The 20,920-nt window shown below is 50.9% G+C and overlaps 7 protein-coding genes and 1 non-coding gene across 8 annotated transcripts; 5 read left to right on the top strand and 3 right to left on the bottom strand.

Annotated features, from left to right (window-relative positions):
• Positions 1-57: 57 nt before the first annotated feature.
• SCP_0404510 (predicted protein) lies at positions 58-3,366 on the bottom strand (the record flags this gene model as incomplete). The annotated part of the gene is made up of 7 exons (XM_027757184.1): positions 58-459; positions 514-1,891; positions 1,943-2,428; positions 2,485-2,765; positions 2,819-2,911; positions 2,966-3,077; positions 3,131-3,366. 7 exons carry the CDS (start codon positions 3,364-3,366, stop codon positions 58-60), a joined length of 2,988 nt encoding a protein of 995 aa, XP_027612985.1.
• A 1,265-nt stretch (positions 3,367-4,631) lies between these two features.
• On the top strand, positions 4,632-7,122 carry SCP_0404500 (ATP-dependent rRNA helicase SPB4; the record flags this gene model as incomplete). The annotated part of the gene is made up of 9 exons (XM_027757183.1): positions 4,632-4,696; positions 4,757-4,972; positions 5,027-5,344; positions 5,395-5,649; positions 5,702-5,846; positions 5,909-6,215; positions 6,275-6,444; positions 6,504-6,683; positions 6,745-7,122. The coding sequence occupies 9 exons, from the start codon at positions 4,632-4,634 to the stop codon at positions 7,120-7,122; spliced, it is 2,034 nt and encodes a 677-aa protein (XP_027612984.1).
• Positions 7,123-8,422: 1,300 nt separating this feature from the next.
• On the bottom strand, positions 8,423-10,615 carry SCP_0404490 (Heat shock protein; the record flags this gene model as incomplete). The annotated part of the gene is made up of 6 exons (XM_027757182.1): positions 8,423-8,505; positions 8,530-8,808; positions 8,875-9,699; positions 9,754-10,165; positions 10,221-10,515; positions 10,575-10,615. The coding sequence occupies 6 exons, from the start codon at positions 10,613-10,615 to the stop codon at positions 8,423-8,425; spliced, it is 1,935 nt and encodes a 644-aa protein (XP_027612983.1).
• Positions 10,616-12,076: 1,461 nt separating this feature from the next.
• On the top strand, positions 12,077-13,350 carry SCP_0404480 (Mitochondrial import receptor subunit TOM40; the record flags this gene model as incomplete). The annotated part of the gene is made up of 5 exons (XM_027757181.1): positions 12,077-12,260; positions 12,316-12,473; positions 12,523-12,618; positions 12,674-13,195; positions 13,255-13,350. The coding sequence occupies 5 exons, from the start codon at positions 12,077-12,079 to the stop codon at positions 13,348-13,350; spliced, it is 1,056 nt and encodes a 351-aa protein (XP_027612982.1).
• Positions 13,351-13,575: 225 nt separating this feature from the next.
• SCP_0404470 (P-loop containing nucleoside triphosphate hydrolase protein) lies at positions 13,576-14,511 on the top strand (the record flags this gene model as incomplete). The annotated part of the gene is made up of 5 exons (XM_027757180.1): positions 13,576-13,706; positions 13,757-13,825; positions 13,882-13,898; positions 13,952-14,257; positions 14,312-14,511. 5 exons carry the CDS (start codon positions 13,576-13,578, stop codon positions 14,509-14,511), a joined length of 723 nt encoding a protein of 240 aa, XP_027612981.1.
• A 79-nt stretch (positions 14,512-14,590) lies between these two features.
• Positions 14,591-14,673, top strand: SCP_t0404460. Its single transcript is given in 2 exon segments — positions 14,591-14,627; positions 14,638-14,673. It is a non-coding gene; the product is annotated as a tRNA-Ile (tRNA).
• Positions 14,674-14,811: 138 nt separating this feature from the next.
• On the bottom strand, positions 14,812-16,642 carry SCP_0404450 (hypothetical protein; the record flags this gene model as incomplete). The annotated part of the gene is made up of 8 exons (XM_027757179.1): positions 14,812-15,174; positions 15,237-15,529; positions 15,590-15,897; positions 15,952-16,190; positions 16,250-16,332; positions 16,431-16,435; positions 16,543-16,564; positions 16,639-16,642. The coding sequence occupies 8 exons, from the start codon at positions 16,640-16,642 to the stop codon at positions 14,812-14,814; spliced, it is 1,317 nt and encodes a 438-aa protein (XP_027612980.1).
• A 284-nt stretch (positions 16,643-16,926) lies between these two features.
• Positions 16,927-19,079, top strand: SCP_0404440 (3-oxoacid CoA-transferase; the record flags this gene model as incomplete). The annotated part of the gene is made up of 12 exons (XM_027757178.1): positions 16,927-17,110; positions 17,161-17,274; positions 17,324-17,378; positions 17,437-17,763; positions 17,819-17,879; positions 17,933-17,946; positions 18,003-18,252; positions 18,310-18,398; positions 18,445-18,503; positions 18,556-18,614; positions 18,671-18,734; positions 18,790-19,079. The coding sequence occupies 12 exons, from the start codon at positions 16,927-16,929 to the stop codon at positions 19,077-19,079; spliced, it is 1,566 nt and encodes a 521-aa protein (XP_027612979.1).
• Positions 19,080-20,920: the final 1,841 nt, after the last annotated feature.

Below are 20,920 nucleotides of genomic sequence, written 5' to 3'. Positions count from 1 at the left end.
TAACTGGTGATAACTTAGTGCGAAGTGAGATAACTGGGTGCCTATGTATGAAAAACATCACGCCTGGACCGCTGGCGAGTCCTCTACAGCGTCTCTCATGGATCCGAAGCGTGGCGGATTGGGAATCGTGAACGTCTGGTGCGGTAGCGCACTGTGCGGTGGTCTCTTCAGCGTCGACGCAACCTTCAGGTTGGTGGCGCGTAGTGCGCTACGACTGCGAGATAGATTCGCGCCGAGCCTGCCGTCTTCTGGTAGACCAAGTGGGCTTGGCTGGGCCATCACTCCTACCATGGGCGAGTAAGGCCTGGGAGTCGTTGCCGGAGAGAAGGACGACACGTGTAGCAAGATCACGAACTCTTGTGTGGCGTTCGTGAGCTTAACCATGTTGGTACGTAGCGTCGAGGATAGTGGATGGGCGGCGCCATGCGTCTTGATAGCGTTCGACAACTGGATGACATTCTAACGTGGCACATATCAGCAATCACAACGAGGTGCGTATTAAACGCCACCCACCTTGATAAATATATGTGCGTCGTCATGCAAAGGTCGCCCTTCGACAGTTAGAGCACCATCCCGTATAGCGCCCATATTTTCTCTCAATCGTTCGGTCACTTCTCTCGCACTCTGTAATGTATCCTTCAGATCATCTCTAGCCTCTTGGGCATCATGCAAAATCTCATCCATCATTTCCCAGATCGCCGGAGCAGCCTCAACAGCCATCTTCATAGCTTGTATGACTTCCTTGTCTACCAGAGTACTGGCACTGGAAGGAGCCTCTCTGAAACTAATGGCAGGAGAGGAAGATGAGACAATAATAGAACTCTGCGAGCCCTGACGGGAATGCGTATCCCAGCCTGGGGGGGCTGCAGGAACTGCCGCTGCAGGTGGATTTTCCTGATCTGGAGACAACGAAGGGATGCTCGATGGAGTAGAATCGGGAGGTACGGCTAACCGTCTGATGGTCCGTAGCACTGGTGTCTGTCCACCTGTGCCATTCAAGATGCCCGCCGTGAGAGGGGGAGGTTCCACATACGACGGGAGCATCTTCCCTATTTCCACATCCTTGGAACTGAACGACCCAGCTTGGCGGCGGGCCCGGGTTGTTCCCATATCTACGGAGCCTTGCGTATTGGATCTCAGATGAATCCGTGGCTGCTCCTGGATGGGAAGGAATGATGACGACGACATGGGAGGAGCAGATGAAGGCTGCCTGGAGATGTCCATGCTGGGCGCGACAGTCGCCGCTCGAGACGTCTGCAGTTGTGCGGTGTGCGATTTGGTGAAATGTGACGGTCGGGTCTCCCGGAGGAGGGGCTTGACAGCTTCAATGCGTCCACCTATGGCCTGCCACGCACCGGAGATCTCCGCCATAGCACCGTACAGAACCAGCAGCATTTGCCTCGTGTAGCGGACGTCGTCATGTGTTGCTAGAACTTTCAGTTGGAGAGCCAGGACTCCGACGACTTTGCCGAAAACGGCGACGTTGTCGCGACAGCCTTCAACAACTGCTCTGCAAACAGATGGTGGTGGTAGAGATATCCTGCTCATCGAGTCAAACCGGTCAAGGGCTTGAATCAGTTGAGTCATATACATGCTGGCTGGATCAAGGACCTTCAATAGAACCGCAGATAATCGCTCATCGATGGCATATACGGTGTAGTATTGGAGGGCTTGATATACCTGAGACAAAGCAAAGAGAATACTGCGGATGGCATCAACCAGCGCGAGCAAATCATTGGGGATTGTCTTGGCCAGACTCGCTGGTGTGAGAGCAGACAGCCGGCGGAAATAAGAATTGCGTTCCACATCCATGGAAGGTGCAGTTCGATCTACCATTGACAAGGGCGACGCAGAGAGGGGATCATGAATTAATACGGTGGCATTTCGTGAGCTAGAGTAACGGTTGAGTAAACAGACAACACTCGGAAAAACATCTGCAAACCTGCTTAATCCATTCGCCTCTGCTGGTATAACATGTTGTGACGCTGTACCTCCACCGTCCCTACTAGTACCCTGTGGTGAGACCGCTGGTCGTAAATCGGGCAAGCTTTTCTTGGCGAGTTTGGCACTACGAGAAGACTTGTAACCACCGTCAGCGAACGACACATTTCGAGTATGCGCACTGCTCTTGCGAGCGGCATTTTCATTTGTGGAGACTGTTTGATCCGGAGTTGCCGGATAATCCTGAGGTGATCGGGAAGGGGAAGTGGAAGTACTACTGGATACGCCTGGTGGGATCGGACTAAGGTGGAGGCGCGGCAGCATATCAGGCCGAGTTAAACTCGATGGCCCCGCGCCAGACGGTGGACCATCCAATTGGAAGTAGGTTGAATGCTCTGACTCGAGCGAAATGGAACGAGTATGATATGAGTTCGTTCTTGGCGAGATCGCGTCTGTTGGAAGTGGCGAGAGATCGAAGCTCATGTCCCTGCAAGAAACGGGTAAGTCTAGGACCGACATCGGGTAGCATAACGAGAAACACACATTGTTGCATCAGCGTAAACTTCTTGAACTTCGAGATCATGATGGAGAGAGTCTTCACTCATCTTGCGCTCACTAGGTGGGGCGTTCTCCGCAATCCAAGTTTGTACGGACCTTATCCACTTGCTCATAGTTCGAGGGTCATCCAAGTTCTCGTTGGACTCCAGAACATGTTTTGGGGGCCATTCAAGAGGATTTCGTTCAACCTTGAATAAAGTCAATTCCTTGAAGTCGCAGAGGTATGATGGCAGCCTATGTAATTTGTTACGGAAGATCGAAAATACCTATGCGAGGGCTAATGAATCACGAGAAGGGAGTGAGTATGCAGGATACTTACCCGTAATTTCACCAGAGAACCAGGCTGAGAAGGAAATCGTTTGATCTTGTTGCGGCTGATATCCAGGATCTCCAGCGAAGGCATGACAGTTAACTTGAACCATCCATTGTGACACAGTTATCTTAGACAGATGTAACGGGGACGTACTACATCGGGAAAAACAGCAAAGTTGTTGTTCTTCAAGACCAGGTATCGAAGATGTGAGAGCAGAGCGAATGCCATAGGCAAGGTCGTGAGACGGTTGTAAGCAAGAGCAATTCTTCAAAGGACCAGTCAGAGATTCACGAGATAGTCCGGAGCCAGACGGTGCACCTTACAACGGGGCTATCTGCCTCAATGGTGGCGAGCTCTTCTGCACCATACTCCCCGACGTCTGTGAGTCCCTTGTTCGCCAGGTCTAAGGTTGCGCCCTTGTCTGGAGACTTGGAAAGGGCCTCATTAATGTGGTCACGACCAAAAGAGATAGAAGGAAGGGGAGATGGGACGCCATTTGTCAGCGTGTGCAAAGAAGGCCGACCAGACGAAGTTTCCACATCGGAGCTGGACATTCGCGTACAAAAAAGCGGTAGTCAAGGTGCACGGAGTCAAGGTGCACCGTGAAACCGCTAACTAAGAAAATGGAGTGTTGGAAAGGAGGAAACCAGGAGATGACAATAAGACCAACTGGACTCCGAAGACCTTCAAGGTCCTGAACAGAAGCTGCATACACAAGCACCGCTTAGGGTCACGCGTTTCAACTTTCATGAACATTGCCTATATTTGGGAAATTCGTGCCTGCGCAGTGGTTCCGCCTTGAAGTAACGGCCGTCATATCCCACACAAGTTTGAGTCCGCAATCATGCGCTCCACCGTCGTTATCCCCAAATTACCACCCTCTACCGCTTCTGCCTGGACTCTGTCCATCTCTATCAAAAGGTACAACTCAATCTCTGCATATGGATTGACTCATTCGCGGTGATGCAATTGGCAGTACGGCAGGAGAACCATCCACCACCCTCACGGTCTGCGGTTCTGTTTTCGGCTTCTGTCCCAGGAAAATGTTCGTGTAACTGTCAGAGACTGGCTGCATGAACTTGATGACCGCCTTGTGGCTCGCGCCGCAGAGTCTACCGGCGGTTGGGTAGACAGTAGCAAGAGAGTATGATGGTTTGTGTCCAACCAGGAGGAGCATCAATTGACGTGCAATTGATCCACCAGAGCATCTCAACGGCTACTAGTGCCTCAATCCAAGTCATCCATCATGAGTTCACCCAGGGGATTGTTGCTTAACGGAGTATTAGATCGTCGCTTACTGTGTTGCATGGTCATACGGAAAACATTACAGCCAAGTGCCGCGAACATGGGCATTTCCGAGTGGTTCATTTAGGATGCATATTTCACCAGGGAATATGCACGATCACTCTGTCTACCGTGTGCAGTTTGCATGGTGCTTCGTTGCACAGAATCGAGTATACTAGGCTAACTCGGAGCTTTGCTATTTTTGCCCAATGTGGACTGCTTGGTCCGTGGGCGGTTCTTGATACTGGACAGTGACCTATGGGAGATGGTAGTGGCCTGGCTGAAATTGTGCTCGCTCGAAGTTCAAATCGTGGCGGAATCTCGCACCCGTTATGTTCTCATCCATTCCCACTGTGAATCTGTCAGTCATATATGGTCGAACTGCAGGGGGATACTGAGAGCATGAAACGGGAAAACAAATGCTACAATAGCCAAATTTAGATTGTTACGTAATATATTGATCAAGGCGTTCAGTAGACTCGCCCACGCAACAAACTGCACTAGCACATCTGTCCTTGGGCCACCCCCTTTCGCCATGTCGAGCTCGAATGCGCAGGCAGGACTATGGTCGTCGTTGCCGACGACATTGACCCCATGGATGTGAATATTTTTGGCCATCATTACCGGTGATGTATCCGATAGCTGATACATGTATTTTAGCTTGGATGTTATTCAGGCCATGGGGTTCACCCAGATGACACCAGTGCAGGCCTCCACTATACCTCTCTTTATGCGGCACAAGGACGTCGTGGTAGAAGCCGTCACTGGTTCGGGAAAGACCATAGCATTTGTTATCCCGATCTTGGAGAAACTGATACGGAGGGAGAGGAAATTCAAGAAAAACCAGATCGGCGCACTTGTCATCAGCCCGACGAGGTGAGATTGTCCTCGCTACCTGCATGGTCGAGTTAAGACAACAGAAACATGCAGAGAACTAGCAACACAGATTCATTCAGTGTTTTCTCTCTTCCTCTCTTCGCAACCTTCATTACGTCGGCCGACCGCGGATGAAGATATCTCTATGGATGAGTCCCAGCGCAAGTCTCCTCCCGAAGCAGAGTACCCACAGCCTCTCCTGCTGATTTCCTCGGAGTCTGCACCAGCACAGGATATCGAGAAGTTCCTGTCTACGGGGGCCGATATTGTCATCGGTACACCTGGTCGCATAGAAGAATTCTTGTTGGGGAAGGGAAAGGATATCGTCAATGTGAAAGATATGGAAGTACTGGTCCTGGACGAAGCCGATCGGTACGTCTCACATGCTCCTATATATCGTTTGACCTACTCTACTTTCGCAGCTTGCTCGATCTGGGCTTTCAAAACACTCTGAATAGAATTCTCACACATCTACCCAAGCAGCGACGCACAGGACTTTTTAGTGCGACCATGACAGATGCTGATGCGCTTTCGGAGTTGGTTCGTGTCGGTCTCAGGAATCCGGCACGAATCGTGGTCAAAGTACAGACAAAGAGATCGAAAGTGAAAGGTGCAGAGAACAGTGGAGAGCAACAGATTAAGGGCGAGATAATTGAAGAGAGACGTATCCCTGCGACGTGCGTTGGCGCCTGAGTACTCTAGGCGCTTTCTGACGGGTTTTCACAACAGTTTGCAGAACTTTTGTCTGACTTGCCGAGCGTCAGAAAAGCTCCTACAACTTTCACGCATCGTTGCTCATGAGGTTCGACAAGAACAGTCATCCCGTTTCATAGTCTACTTCGCAACTTGTGCTTGCGTTGAATATTTCTATCATGTTGGTGGCACGCATAATCATACAGTGGAGCTCGTTCTTATGGACGTTGTACTTCTATCCAGATCTTACTCCCTTTCTTACCGCCGAACACGACGCTGCATTCATTGCACGGGCACCTTCCTCCAGCAGCGCGTACACGAACACTGACGAGCTTTGCCACTTCGTCGGCTATGCCTTCTTCGCCTCAGATTCTTTTGGCTACAGATGTGGCAGCTCGCGGTCTTGATCTTCCAAATGTCGATGTTGTAGTGCAGTTTGATCCTCCGTCAGACACAAAGGCATTTTCTCATCGTTGCGGACGCACAGCGCGCGCAGGCCGTAGGGGGAGAGCGTGGGTCATACTCGTGGGACGCGAACAGGATTACGTGGGTAAGCAGTTGCATCCGTACTTCGGTTGGTGTCTCACTTATGTTCGTCACATTTGTTAGACTTTTTAGCCGTTAGAAAGATTCCTTTGGAGCAACGAAGGCCCTTCGCAGCCAGTGGTAATTCGCCTGCTTCTGGTGGTTCTGATATTGAATCAGAAGACGAGCAACTCCCCGTCGCAATGTCTGAGATCAGGAAGAAACTGCTCACTGATCGCAGTCTACATGACAAGGTGCAGAATCTACTAACCAGATATGATCCACTCTATCTCAACAATTATTTACCGCCTAGGCTGCGAAGGCTTTCGTGTCGTTCGTCCGTGCATATTCCAAGCACGAGGCATCCTACATCTTCAGAGTCAAAGATCTTGACCTGGTGGGCGTTGCCAAATGTTTTGGATTGCTTCGACTACCTCGAATGCCAGAGCTCCAGCAAATCACCCTAGATGGATGGGAGGATGTGGATGTTGATGTGAGTGATCTTTGTGAGGTTCAGTGTTGTGCAGTGGTTCACCTGTCAGTCTTGACCACAGTGGAGCTCGTACGCATACAGTGACAGAGGGCGTGAAGCTAAGCGCGTTGCTGAGAAGCGCGGTGATACTTTGGTGGAGTCCAACAGACGCAGGGAAGTACGTGCTGAGAAGCGTAAAGCGAATACACCGTGGAGCAGTCAAACCGCGAGAAAAGAAGAGCGACAGAAGAGGAAAGACCAGAAGGAGCGCAAGAAGAAATGGCTGAAGGCCCATGACAGTGATGTGGACCAAAAATATGCAAAGGGAGGCCTGGCAATTCAGAATCATGATGACGAGGATGCCTGGGATGAGTTAGCAAGAGAAGAGAGGATGGCGAAGAAGGTGAAAAGGGGCGATCTAAGTCAGGATGTCTTTGACGAGGAGTTCTCTGGGTTATGAAAGGCGAAGCATGTAGAGTATCCCTTGCTTTTATGCAAGCGATCATGTTCTTTCAAATGCAGTAGACTTCTGCTATACTGGCAATGCCTTCGAATACCATTGAATGACATGTATTAGGGGTAGTCAGAGTGGACGATTCTGTGAGCGATTCTGGGAACGATTCTGAGTCGATTTCGGTGAACTGAATCGAGTGAAAATCCCATCAATTTTGACCACCCCGTTTCGTTGTGGAGGGTTCATGCGATTTTGTGCCGATTCCAGCGAGGATTTTGCTGTACTGTACTGTACTGGAAAAAGACATACATAGTTTCTTTAACGTGTGCCACAGCTTATCTCCCTAGGTGTTTTTAGTATGAGTATTGAACAAGCAAAGGGCAGAACTCAGAAATTTAAAGTATAGAGAATTGCATGGCAAATGAGATCACAGTCCACATATTATCACTAGGGCATGCATCTATCATGGATTCTATAAAGGATAACTAATTGTTTCTAATGATTACATATTTTGTAGTGGCAGATACAGAGGGAGGAGAATCGAGGTGCGAGAATCGGCGATTCTGAGGTTGAAGCGCCTCCAGAGGCGATTCGACGATTCGACGCGATTCACGTCCGATTCTGATTTTGAGTCGATTCTGGGATGCAAAATCGTCGTTAGAATCCGTCTTCGGAGAAACTCTGAATCGCCCCAAAATCGCCAACTTTGACTCCCCCTATTGAATGCACATCACACCACGGAAACTGTACTACGAATCAGCCAGAAACTACCTATTCCCCCAGACCTCGTCAATGAGCAGACACATACACGACGTCCTCCTATACCACCTGTGCTGCTGTGGTACTGACTGCATACTAGCGTCGTAAGAACATAGTGTAGACTTGCTAGAATTTGTGTCACCACAACTCCTGCTTCACTTGGTGTCACTAATGTCGAAACGGCCGTCTCGAGAGACACGCCGTTCCGCAGTCCTACCATTCCGGGCACTTCGTATCCGGTGTGGTGTGCCCTATCTAGTCGAAGACGAGTATGTCGAGGGCGCGGAGGCTGATTTGAGTATTGTAAGGAACCTTGACGCAGAAACTAGCAGGTGTGGGACCGCGTGAGGATGTGGGAATCACTTCCAATGTCTCGCATGCTCCCTACCATACACAACAGAGAATGTCGAGCGAGACAAGAAAGCGTAATTGATCTAAAAATGCGATGATAATATACATGCCAAAATTACTTTTTGTGTGCCTAGTCCGCAACAACCATGAGCATCGTGACAGAGCAAGAAACGACAACGCGAGATCCTGCACACCCTTAGTCGACCTCCTCAACGCTCGGGCCCTCCTCGCCACCCGCAGCACCCGGGAAGCCGCCAGGCGCACCGCCGGGGAAACTACCTGGAGCACCGCCGGGGAAGCCACCTGGAGCACCGCCCGCACCACCAGAATAGAGCTTCTGCATGACCGGGTTGGCAATAGCCTCGAGCTCCTTCTGATGCTCCTCGTACTCCTCCTTTGAGGCCTCCTGCGAGGCGTCGAGCCACGAGATGGCATCGTTCACTGCGGACTCAAGCTTCGTCTTGTCTGCAGGCTCGAACTTGCTCGCGAGCTTCTCGTCGTTGAGGGAGTTGCGCAGGTTGTACGCGTACGACTCGAGGCCGTTCTTCGCGGTGATACGAGCAGCAGCGGCCTCGTCCTCGGCTGGAGGAGACAAAAGTTAGTTAGTATAATGCAAATGCAAAAGCTGGATAACAATCGTGGACCCACCTTTATACTTCTCGGCCTCATCGACCATGCGCTCGATCTCCTCCTTTGATAGACGGCCCTTGTCATTGGTGATCGTGATACGATTCGACTTGCCGGTCGTCTTGTCGGACGCTGAGACGTTGAGGATGCCGTTGGCATCAATATCGAAGGTGACCTCGATCTGCGGGACACCACGGGGCGCTGGTGGGATCCCGGAGAGCTCAAACTTGCCGAGCAGGTTGTTGTCTTTCGTCCGCGCACGCTCGCCCTCGTACACCTGGATGAGCACACCGGGCTGGTTGTCCGAGTACGTTGAGAAGATCTCGGACTTCTTCGTCGGAACAGTCGTGTTACGCTTGATCAGCGCAGTCATAACCCCACCAGCCGTCTCAATGCCCAGGGAGAGAGGAGCGACGTCCAGCAAGAGCAGATCCTGAGTCTTCTCCGAAGTGTCACCGGATAGGATGGCAGCCTGGACGGCGGCACCGTACGCGACCGCCTCATCGGGGTTGATGCTCTTGTTGGGCTCCTTGCCGTTAAAGAAGTCCGACACGAGCTTAACAATACGGGGGATACGAGTCGAACCACCGACCAAGACGATCTCATGGACGTTGCCCTTGTCGATCTTCGAGTCACGGAGGACCTTCTCGACGGGCTCGAGGGTGCTGCGGAAGAGGTCGTTGCAAAGCTCTTCAAAACGCGCACGGGTGAGTGACGTGTAGAAGTCGACACCCTCGAACAGGGAGTCGATCTCGATCGAGGTCTGAGTAGCGGAAGACAGTGTACGCTTGGCACGCTCGCAAGCAGTACGGAGGCGACGAAGAGCACGGGGGTTCGACGACAAGTCTGTAAAAGGTAAGTCATTACGATAGTTGACAAGACGATCTAAGATTTAATTACCCTTCTTGTGCTTGCGCTTGAACTCCTGAACGAAGTGGTTCACAAGGCGGTTATCGAAGTCCTCACCACCCAAGTGCGTGTCACCAGCGGTAGCCTTTACCTCGAAGATACCTTCTTCAATGGTCAAAAGCGACACATCGAATGTTCCTCCACCGAGATCGAAGATGAGGACGTTCCGCTCGCCAGTAGTCTTCTTGTCCAGACCGTAAGCGATAGCAGCAGCGGTAGGCTCGTTGATGATACGCAGGACGTTCATGCCAGAGATGGTACCCGCATCCTTGGTTGCCTGACGCTGAGAATCATTGAAGTATGCGGGAACAGTGATGACAGCGTTGTTGAGGGTACCTCCGAGGTAGGACTCGGCCGTCTCCTTCATTTTGAGCAAGACCATGGAGGAGATCTCCTCAGGAGACTAACACCCAAGCGTAAGAATACTGCATTACACGATCACGAAGGTGACAACTTACAAATTCCTTGTCTTCACCACGGTACTGTACGCGAATGTAAGGCTTACCGCCCTTGTCGAAGACGGTGAAGGGAAAGTGCTTGATATCGGACTGCACCTCCGCGTCGTGGAACTTGCGACCGATGAGTCGCTTCGCGTCGAAGACAGTGTTGTGGGGGTTCATCGCGACCTGGTTCTTCGCGGCATCGCCGATCAACCTCTCGTTGTCGGAGAAGGAGACATACGACGGAGTTGTTCGGTTACCCTGGTCGTTGGCGATGATCTCAACGCGATCATTCTGCCAGACACCGACACATCTGTAATGTAAAAATTGAGTGAACAGCAACGAAACAACGACCAATACAGGGAGACTCACGAGTAGGTTGTGCCGAGATCGATACCGATAGCTTTCGACATTTAAGTTTACGGTAGAACGGGTGAGAGGATGTGTCGTGATAAAGAAAGAGAAAATGACCACTGGGAGAAGAGACAGGGGGACGAGACATCTTATATACGACCTGCGTTCTACGCTGTTCGAGGACATTCTCTGGTCTTCCAAGCCTTTTCCAGCACTTTCTCTTCCGCTCGTGACGCCATCTATAGATCACGTGACTGCCGCGTCTTTTCGCGCACCCAAGCGCGTCGACCTCCTTCGCGTTTCCATACTGTACCTCGGACACACAGTATCGTCCGCGGCAGCACGGAGCACACATAAATCTGTCTGGAACGCACGCGAAGATGCCTTCTGATTGTAGTCGTTTAATTTCACTGTCTCCTTCCGCTGATCGAAGCTCACCGATTTTTCGGGGTATTTCAGAATGTCTGCGCATCGCAGCTCGCCTCGATGAAACCTCGTTGTGCTTGTCCAGAATGACGTCAAGGCTTGCATCTTGTGAGTGTCTTGCCAGTTTGTGCCGTCGTTGATCTACAATCTGAAGCTAGTAAAGCCCGTTCTAGACTTGAGAGCTGATCTTGATGAATGGCACTCATCTTTCAGAAGACATCCCACTTTCGTCCTTGTGCGGTCGATTCCTCAGATGGGCCAATTGCGCAGTTTCTTCACATGCATCGATGATCATCCAAGAACACTCTGTAGCCCATGTCATGCCAGCATATTCCGTAGAGCTATGTCGCCACCTTAATCAAAAGAGGCACAGTCGACAACGGCTGAAGAATCTGCCCACTTTGAATTCGGCGCATGCATATGTGTTTGGCTACGTTGACCTGTGAGTATCCAAATGTCTATATAATGCGTAGTCGCAAGATATTCAACATGCGTTCTCCATGCATGCGCAGATCGCCCGTGCAGGCCAGTTTGTGCCGCTGCTCAGTACTCGTCATGTGTCTCATGTTGTACATTCCGAGTGCAATGCGAGTGGTCATCATGCAGCCATTCGACTTGCCCAGTCAGAAGGTTTGTCGCAGCGCTTGCTCATCCCACATTTGCAACCCCCTTCCATTCTGTTGTGCATATTCTGTCACTGTCTTGTATGTCTCCCACTGCGCTCTCGCTATCGTGGCATGCTTTATCACTGTTGTCTTGTATTGCGAGAGATGGTACGCATTCGCATTGTGCTGAACTCATTGCGCGAATATATTTCGCTCATCTCGTGAATCGCACGGAGCGCGTAGTTTCTGACATACTTGTGGGAACGACTCTTATTCAACCACTGGGCATGTGGCAGGAAAAAGTGTCAAAGTTGAGTTCCTCGCCCAGATTCGTATGTTTCGCGGAGAGTTTCCATACAGGGCAACTTACTAATTACCCAAGGATTACGCGCCGAGTTGCCTTTTGAGACCTATCAGTGACGAATTTTTCCTTCATTTCTTTCCGTCACTCTTTGCAAGACGCGCTGGTCATCGTCGTTGTCAACTGCGATGGCCTCACCCCCTCTGGTCGCGAACGATGAGCATCCGTCGCCTTCATCATCGTCGGCTCCGTCCACGTCTTCCTCCTTCGCATCACCCTTTGCCAGGCTCTATAACCGGTTCGCGTCATGGCGCGCAGCGCTCGAGCTCCCCTGCCCGGGGACAGTAGAGGGTCTCCAGAAGGAGGTCAAAAGTAAGGTTCCTAAATAGAGCATTATTACGGAGATTCTCATGCTTTTATGTGACAGGCACTCATTTGACGAATTACTTCTTCGACGGAGGCAGAGCTGACCTCACTAAGAGCTTGTCGGCGAACCCTATCTTCCAAGTGACGCATTCGTTTCATATGGGCTCACAAACAAGCACGCCAGCATATAATTTCGGTGCGGTGTTTGCCAACAATAACGTGCATATACTTGCTGTACAGATTGAATGCCACGTTAACATGTTGCCAGGTTTTCTTGCAAGGGACCATCGACCATGAAGGCAGCTTGAGCGCACGGTTGAACCAAGGATGGTCTCCCACTAACGTGACGAAAGTACAGGCTCAGGTGTGTGCTTCGTTTGTGTTCTCTCAAGCCGCCTGATGTCCATGTCCTATTTCAGGTGTCGTCCCAGATGGGCCACAGCATGATTCAACTGGAGCAGGACTACCAAGGACAGGACTACACGCTTAATGCGAAGGCGATGAACCCTTATCCGTTGGATTTTACTGGCATCTACATCGGCAGCTACCTTCAGTCTGTCACGAAAAATCTGGCGCTGGGGTTCGAGACGATCTACCAACGGCCAACGCCAGACATGTCGGAGTCGAGCACTTCATACCTCGCAAAATACACGAGCTCAGACAAGAGCTGGATCGCAACCGCGCAGGTACAGCCTGCGGGTATGGTGCAGGCGACGTATTGGCAGAAGCTCAGTGAGAAGGTGGATGTTGCCGCGGACCTACAGGTGATCGCGGCCCCGACGCGGAGAGACGCGATTGCGACGCTGGGCGCGAAGTACGACCTGCGCATGGCGACATTCAGGGCCCAGTTGGACTCTACTGGCAAGGTGTCGGCCCTGCTAGAACAGCGATTCGCGCCGACGTTTGCCTTCTTGCTGGCGGGGGAGATTGATCACTTCAAGGTAAAATAAGCGTGTAGTTTGTGATGCAACTTGGTGCTGACCATTCCGTCCGTGTGCAGAACGCGGCAAAGGTTGGCGTCGGTGTGATGATTGAGAGCTCGACTTTGACACCGGAGGAGATGGGCATGGTGCCGATGCCAGCGCCTCAGCCATAATGCGAATATCATACATACTTGCTAGAATAGTAGCCGCGTCCTAACATATCCGCGTTCCCGCGTTCTTCTTGCTTGATGTTCTGAGGTGCTCTGTACCGTATACGTGACGTCCATGGGAAATCTCTACCATTTCGGTCACGTACCTCGTGCTCTGTGCCTCAGTTATCCTTCGCCACCACAATCCGACTCTGAACCTCTTCCTTCTCTCCGCCATCTCTGCCAACCATGGGCGAGACCTTACTCGAGATTCGCAACGTTGGATGTTCGAAAGACCTGGGCGAACCCATCTTCTCTGACGTCAGTTTCAGCGTCAACCAAGGCGATGTCTTAATCATTCAGGGTAGGAGCGGAGCAGGGTAAGCGCATTGAAAACTGGTAGTAACGCGTGCTGAACGCCTTTCCGCAGCAAGTCGACCCTCTTGAAATGCCTGGCCCACCTCAATCTCTACGAAGGCGAGATTCTCTATGAAGGAAGGTACGAGACTGGTGCACTTCGTTCATTCAAGGTTGTTCATCCCGGAAATCGTACAGAAGTCCCAAATCCTACGGTGAGTCGCGTAGCCGAGAGTTGCTGGACTAAAACGTAAACAATCTATCTCAGGCGTACCCAAGTACCGCACCCATGTTTTATACGTACCACAACGTGCGTCCCTCCTCCCCGGGACGCCCCGCGACTTTGTACTAGCCATGTGCTCCTTCTCGTCATACCACGACAAGTCCATCCTGCGAAAGGCCAAGGGCAGCCATGCCGTGTCGCCAGAGCGCGCCATCGAAGTCGCGAAGTCTTGGGGCGTCGATGAGGGCCTATGGGACAGAACGTGGGCTAACTTGAGCGGCGGCGAGATGCAGAGGATCGCGCTCGCGATCGCGATGGGTGTGGAGACGGCGGAGATTCTCCTGCTAGATGGTCAGCACCGCTGCGTCGTTCTCTCCCATGATGCTTAGTGTGCCTTCATCGCAGAACCAACCTCTGCATTGGACTCGGACTCCTCCTCCCTCGTCGAGAGAACCCTGCTCTCCGAAGTGAAGGAGCCTCGTTCAAATTTGAAGGCGATCGTGTGGATCACGCACTCTGAGGAGCAAGGACGACGTGTTGGGAATAGGTTTATGCGTGTTTCTGCCGGAGGAATATATGAAGTAGACGTCGATCCGGGAGTATGACTTGGTTTCTCTAAATCGTATTTGTGGGACTACATCGAGTTCAAATGTATGAGTAAGCGACGCAGGAAAAACAATGTGCGGACCCTTAGCTCAATCGGTAGAGCTTTGTACTTATGAGGTTACTAAATGCAAGGGTCCCGAGTTCGATTCTCGGAGGGTCCACTTTTACATGGCTTTCATGAAGCTTTCTGATGTTCAATTGTGTACATGTGTCTACCTCTTACTCCCGAAGCACATAATTACTTCCAGCAATGGAAGTGAAGTTGTACAGTGGTTTATCACATCGTCTAAATGTAACAACTATTTTACCTGTCTAGGAAGATGATCCATCCAAGTGGCCAAAAACTCAACTATTTTGACTGTGGTTGCCATCTTAGACAGGACCGTCACATACATCTGGGAATTTTGTTCTTGTAACAAATTCTGCATATTATTCTTTGCATCTTCCAGAAGTAGCCAAATGTCTTCATGAAGAGACTGTAGAATAACTGGTTTGACAGCTTCCACTAGTGATGCTGTATCCAATTCAAAGGGAGGCACTAAAATGGTTGAAGACAGGCCATGTGGCTGCATCAAAGCGGCTTTGACGGCTTCATGCAAGGAAATGATCTCCTGCCTGCTAGCAGTTATTGCTTCTTGGTGTTTTTGTTGTTGCCTGACCAACTAGTGAATATAACAAGTATTAAACAGTCCAAACTGTCAAAGATGAAAGCACTAGAACTTACAACTGCAATCTCATTCTTTAGTTGCACATTCCCATGTCGCAATTCTGCATTCTCAGCAGCCATTACACTCCATCCTGCGATAACTTCAGCAACTTCCCTTCTTATCTCTTCCACTTTTTTGCCAGTGACTTCAAGCTTCTGTTCCAACTCCCGAACCTTGAGAGTCAAGAACTGATCATCCATCCTATTCTTGAGCCCTGCTAACGAGGTCTCCAATGACTGAAGTTGTTTAATCAACACTTCGGGACTCTTCAGCTGGCTCTGGGTCACCTGCTGAACTGTCAGAGATGAGGCTAAAGACTCATGACCAATATTAGAATGAATTTTGGTTGTTCTGGAATTACTTGACTCACCCTGTAACTTCTGAAGAGCAGTATACAATTCAGTAATATTGCTCTTCAGCTCAGTAGCAGTAGTCTTCATTTTACTAGGGAATAATGGCCAATAATCCAATTCAGTTAAATGGGAGAGGGCAGCACTGAGCTGAGTCTTCTTCTCTTCACTCTGTTTTGCAAAGTGGTTAACCTGCATGGTGACACAAGTTTTGTCCTCATCCGAGATGTCTGAAAATCGCCATAACATCGTGAGGTGTGTATATTTGCGATGGTGTCTCCAAGAATCCAAGTATTCGGAGTGAGCGATTATAGCCTCAGAGAGGGTCCTTATAAAAAGATCTATGTGGCACTGATTCAAGTATATCCATTGAACAACTCACTTTATATGTGCAACCCATATTGCACCCTTGTCAATGCTCTCTGTCATCTTCCCCAACTGACTGTCAGGTGTGCCTGGCTGGTTTGAGGAATGAAGGCTGGCAGGTGGAGGAGGAAGTCCACCTTTCGGGGGTGCAAGATCGGCCATTAAGTGACGGTGATAAGTACAAGGAACAATATCCCCGAAAACTCCAGGAAATGGATTGTGGATGACGTTGTCGAGGGATTTCGTACGACACGTCTGCTAGGTCGGTTGGTTGGACAATAAACAGCTTAAATGAATTGAACAAAGAAGCTTACAATCTCGCTGTGTCTTTGCAAGCTTAGGAGATGATGTGTCACTTGAAGCCTTGAACCCGAGTGAAAACGTCGAAAATTCAGATCTAACGGGGTCAAATCAACGGATAATCCCACGAATGAGGTGGAATCGCGTCGAATGAGTAGCAACACGAAGACACACTATACCATCGATAGTACTTACTCGGCCTTTTTGTCTTGTCAATGCAGGTCGAGTACTGTCGACTTCCCGTTCTCTCCGAGTAGACTTGGCGCCCACAATCGCTGTGGGGTGATTCGCCCGCAAATTCACACACTCAAACCCGTCAAACTGTTTGCCTGGGATTTGCAGTTCCGGGAAATGTGCGGCGTCTAAGCGGAGATAGACGCAGGCGACGCTCTATTCAACTCACCCATGACGTCCGGGGGGATTGTGGGGACGCGAGAGAAGACGAGGGGAAAGTCGGGGAGGAAGACCGGGACAGGTGTGGAGGATCCAGTAGCCGGCGAAGGCACTGTTCTAGCCTCGCACTTATCCTCCTCCATCGCCACTTTCTCCTCCGCCCGGCCCAAGCCGTTCGGAGCTCGACTTCGACAATTCCGAGACTGTCTCATATATATACCCACCACCAGCATCTCTCGCTCACACTTCTTCCGCTCACCCCTCATCTCCTAGCCTCTCCGACCCCCGTCTCGCAGCCATGTTCGCGGCACTCAAGCCCCGTGCATCTGCTCTCCGTGTACGCCCTCGGGCTACCATCTTGGTCCAACGGATCCGCTTCTACAGCATCCCGGCCGACCTCGTGCCGAAGAAGACCAAGGTCTGGGACAACATCGACGAGGCACTCGCCGACGTCAAGTCCGGCGACATTGTCCTCAGCGGAGGTGAGTCCGACGCCCTTCCGGAGCGCGTCTGACGTCTGACGGCATGCCAGGGTTCGGTCTGTGCGGGATCCCGGAGACATTATTCAAGGCACTCTCGAAGCGCAAGGACATCAAGGATCTCACGGCGGTTTCGAATAACGCTGGTGTGGGCGATCATGGTCTCGGTATGTCTCCATCACCCGGAACGTGTGCATATACTCACGCCGGTCCCAGTTAGGATCATCCGGGCAAAACAGTGCGATCGTCTGATGATCTCGTATCTCGGAGGGTGTGTTGCGCCATTTTTGAAGCGATATGCATTCGCTTACCTGAGTGTATGCGCGCAGGAACAAGGTCCTCGAGTCCATGTACCTCAAGGGAGAGATCGGACTCGAGCTTGTGCCCCAGGGCACGCTCATTGCCCGCCTCAACGCTCATGCGGCAGGTTTCCCTGTTATCTACACACCGACTGGTGCAAACACTGCCGTGGAACACGGTGGCATTCCAATACGGTATAACCCAGGGGGCATGCAAAATGGTGTACTAATTCCGGGCAACAAGAAGAATGCACATGAGTACGACGGTCGCAAATACATCGAGGAGCCTGCTATCGTCGGTGACGTCGCATTGGTGCACGCGTGGAAAGCGGACGAAGTCGGCAACTTGGTTTTCAGGTATGCTTTTCGTCCTACCTGAAAATGTGACGTACGTAAACAACTTTGCTGTCAGATACACAGCAAACAACTACAATGCTGTTATGGCTCGCAATGCTAAACTGACTATTGTCGAGGCGCGTAATTTAGCGTATCCATATGCAGGCAGTCACTGACAATGATATTCTAGGCGGAACACATCGTGTAAGTAGGGATGCCTTTTCAGACGCTGCGGTGCAAAACTGAAGTTTCAATGTTAGTCCGGTGGGCAGCCTTTCGCCAAACGCCATCCATGTCCCTGGTATCTACGTCGACAGAATTGTGCACGCTACGGAGCCCAAATCCATCGAGACGTTAGCACTCGCTCGCAGCGGGGAGGAGCAGGCAAAGGCATCAGCCGGTAGCTCAGCGAAGGACTGGCGTCACCGGATCGCGAAGCGCTGTGCGAAGGAAATCAAGGACGGCTACTACGTCAACCTCGGTGTTGGTATCCCTGTTCTTGTTCCTGAGGTACGTCGGTTTATCGCTGGCAAATGTTCCTATCCAAATATTTGATCCTGGGCATAGCACTTGGATCCCGGTGTCAAGGTCTGGATGGAGAGCGAAAACGGCATTTTGGGTATGGGTCCTTACCCCACGCAAGCACAGGCTGACGCGTGAGTGACGTGTAGTGTCTGTGATTCGTCCTGACCGTGTTTGCAGCGACATCATTAATGCTGGAAAGGAGACTACGACTCTGCTCCCTGGTGCCTCGTGCTTCGGTAAGCGGACTATATGCTGGAGCATACGCACAGCTTTCTGATTGGTTAACAGACTCCATTGAATCGTTCAACATGATCCGTGGAGGTCATATCGATGTCACAGTACTCGGTGTCAGTGTCCTGATTCTCCGAATAATGCGCGGTGCACTAAATATTCGACCCATCAGGCCATGCAAGTCTCACAAGCCGGTGACATCGCGAACTTCATGATTCCCGGAAAGCTTGTCAAGGGTAAGTGCCCATATACTTGTTGATGTATTGTGAATTCTCACGCATTTGTGACCAGGTATTGGCGGCGCGATGGATCTCGTCTCCAACCCTGACTTGACAAAAGTCATCGTAACGATGCAGCATTGTTCGAAGGACGGCAAGCCCAAGATCGTGAAGGAGTGCTCGCTGCCGCTCACGGGTGCGCGGTCGGTCAGCATGATCGTCACGGAACTCGCCGTGTTCAATGTCGACCGCCTGGCGGGCGAGCTCGAGTTAATAGATGTCGCGGAGGGCGTTACTGTCGAGGAGGTCAAGGCGAAGACCGCGTGCGACTTCAAGATCTCGAGTTCGCTGGGCCAGATGTAAGCTGGTTTGGTGCTGTTGTTGGGCCGTGCTGTGATTGTTTGTTGTCTCCGCATATATTTAGTGGACGAAATAGACATATTTTAATCACGATTACAGTCGTCTGGAATCTGGTGTGGTGCCTTGCAATTGTCCCGAGTCAGTTAATCCCTGCTGATCATGACGAGTTTCACTTTCTGGAGAAGCCCGCATCGTCTGCAGCTGCTCCGACAGCTGGCTGGTCTGACAATGAGGTGTTACAGCAATTTGCTAATCGTTAGGCGGGTGCCGAAAATATCATGCATGGTCGGACACCGAAATTAATATTCAGAAGAACTGATGGTATTTGGCTTTCTTTGGCTCTGGTGGCTGGGTACTTTCTCTCACGGCGCTTCACTATAGTGCGGAGTGAAGCGCGCTGCTTGCCGCTCAAGTGCCTGGACGGGGCCGATGCCGATTTCAGGTTTCGCCCTTAGCCGACTGTGTGATCATTTTCAGCAGCCGCCTATCGATTAGCAAACGGCTGTAACGATTAGCAAATTGCTGTAGCAATGCTAAAAGCTACATCAGTAAAATGTTTCTCAGGCTGTAGCACTCGCTACAGCTTTGTAGCATACTGTAGACAACAGAGTTCTATATTGTTTCAGTGGTAGCTACTATTGTCTACTGTAGTTCATGTAACTTCAGTCAGTGCAACTGAGACAACAGTAGCTACATCAGAAGGATATGTAGTCGACTGTATCCTACAAATCTGCAATACAACATGAGCAGCAGTGCACTCCTTCTCGTCGGACTCTAGATGCATGTCCCATGTATATTCCTCTTCTCATACACACATTTCCAATGACATCCTGCAACACACACACACCTTGTAGAACCACTCATACTGCCCCTGAATGTGTGTTGTCACCATTGTCATCCACCATGTACTCCTTGTGGAACTTGTGTATGCCTACACCAAGCCCAGCTCAACGACAGCGTGCTCACACCCGCGCCTGCACTTGGCACACAAAAGTGGTTCGGACAGCCGTGCAATCTGAGGCATGAGGGCCGGGGAGCCCGAGCAGAAACTCACTATTCGAAGCTCCACGGAATCACTGAATAAATGGTAAGACATGGGAACCTGATCCACAAGTGTGGACACATATTGAAGAGACTAGAAAGTGCAGAAGAGACAACCTAGGAACGCAGAAACTGCTAAGTGCATTAGCACGTGACTTGTTGAATGCAACCAAACAAGCCACAATGTTCAGTTACCTCATTCATCCTCAATGTTCAAGGTTCAAGGTTCAAGATACGACGTTCAACCATTCAACCGTTCAAGCCTGGTCTGGCCAGTGCTACTCGCTTTCTGACTTCTGCCCTCTGCAGGTGATAATAATCAAGCACAAGGCCAGCATCAACAAAAGATGGGGCAATGCCACGGGCAAATGGTGTGTGGCTCTTGAACTCACCTTCCCTCCACCTCTCCATGCAGAGACCCAGAGACCTCATGAACACGGCGGTACGATGGCATTAGGTGCACGCTGCCCACTGTGAGCCGTTGACGTGAAGGGGAACCGTGGCCGTGCGGATCCACCTCTGGTATTGATGTTTTGTTGCTGGAATGTTGCAGCACAAGGTGCATAGTAACACTGATTTCACACTGACCATGCATGATGTATTTAGAATGGCCTGCTCCCTTTGGCGGTTGAAGACTGTAACATTAACGTGCAAGATCCACGTCGAAGGACGATCCCCGACAGCTTCAATCTCACAATGTGTGTCATGTCTTCATGTTCCCGTGAAATGTCCTGCGCTCGAGGCATGGCGGGTGCATACTGCACGTGGAAGGTCACTAATATGAAGGCAGGGCTTACTTGTGA

Source organism: Sparassis crispa, assembly GCF_003851025.1.
Source record: "Sparassis crispa DNA, contig_000003F, whole genome shotgun sequence".
In the NCBI taxonomy this organism is placed as follows: Eukaryota; Fungi; Basidiomycota; class Agaricomycetes; order Polyporales; family Sparassidaceae; genus Sparassis; species Sparassis crispa.
The sequence above is the reverse complement of the archived record's forward strand: the minus strand, read 5'-3'. Positions and strand labels throughout refer to the sequence as shown.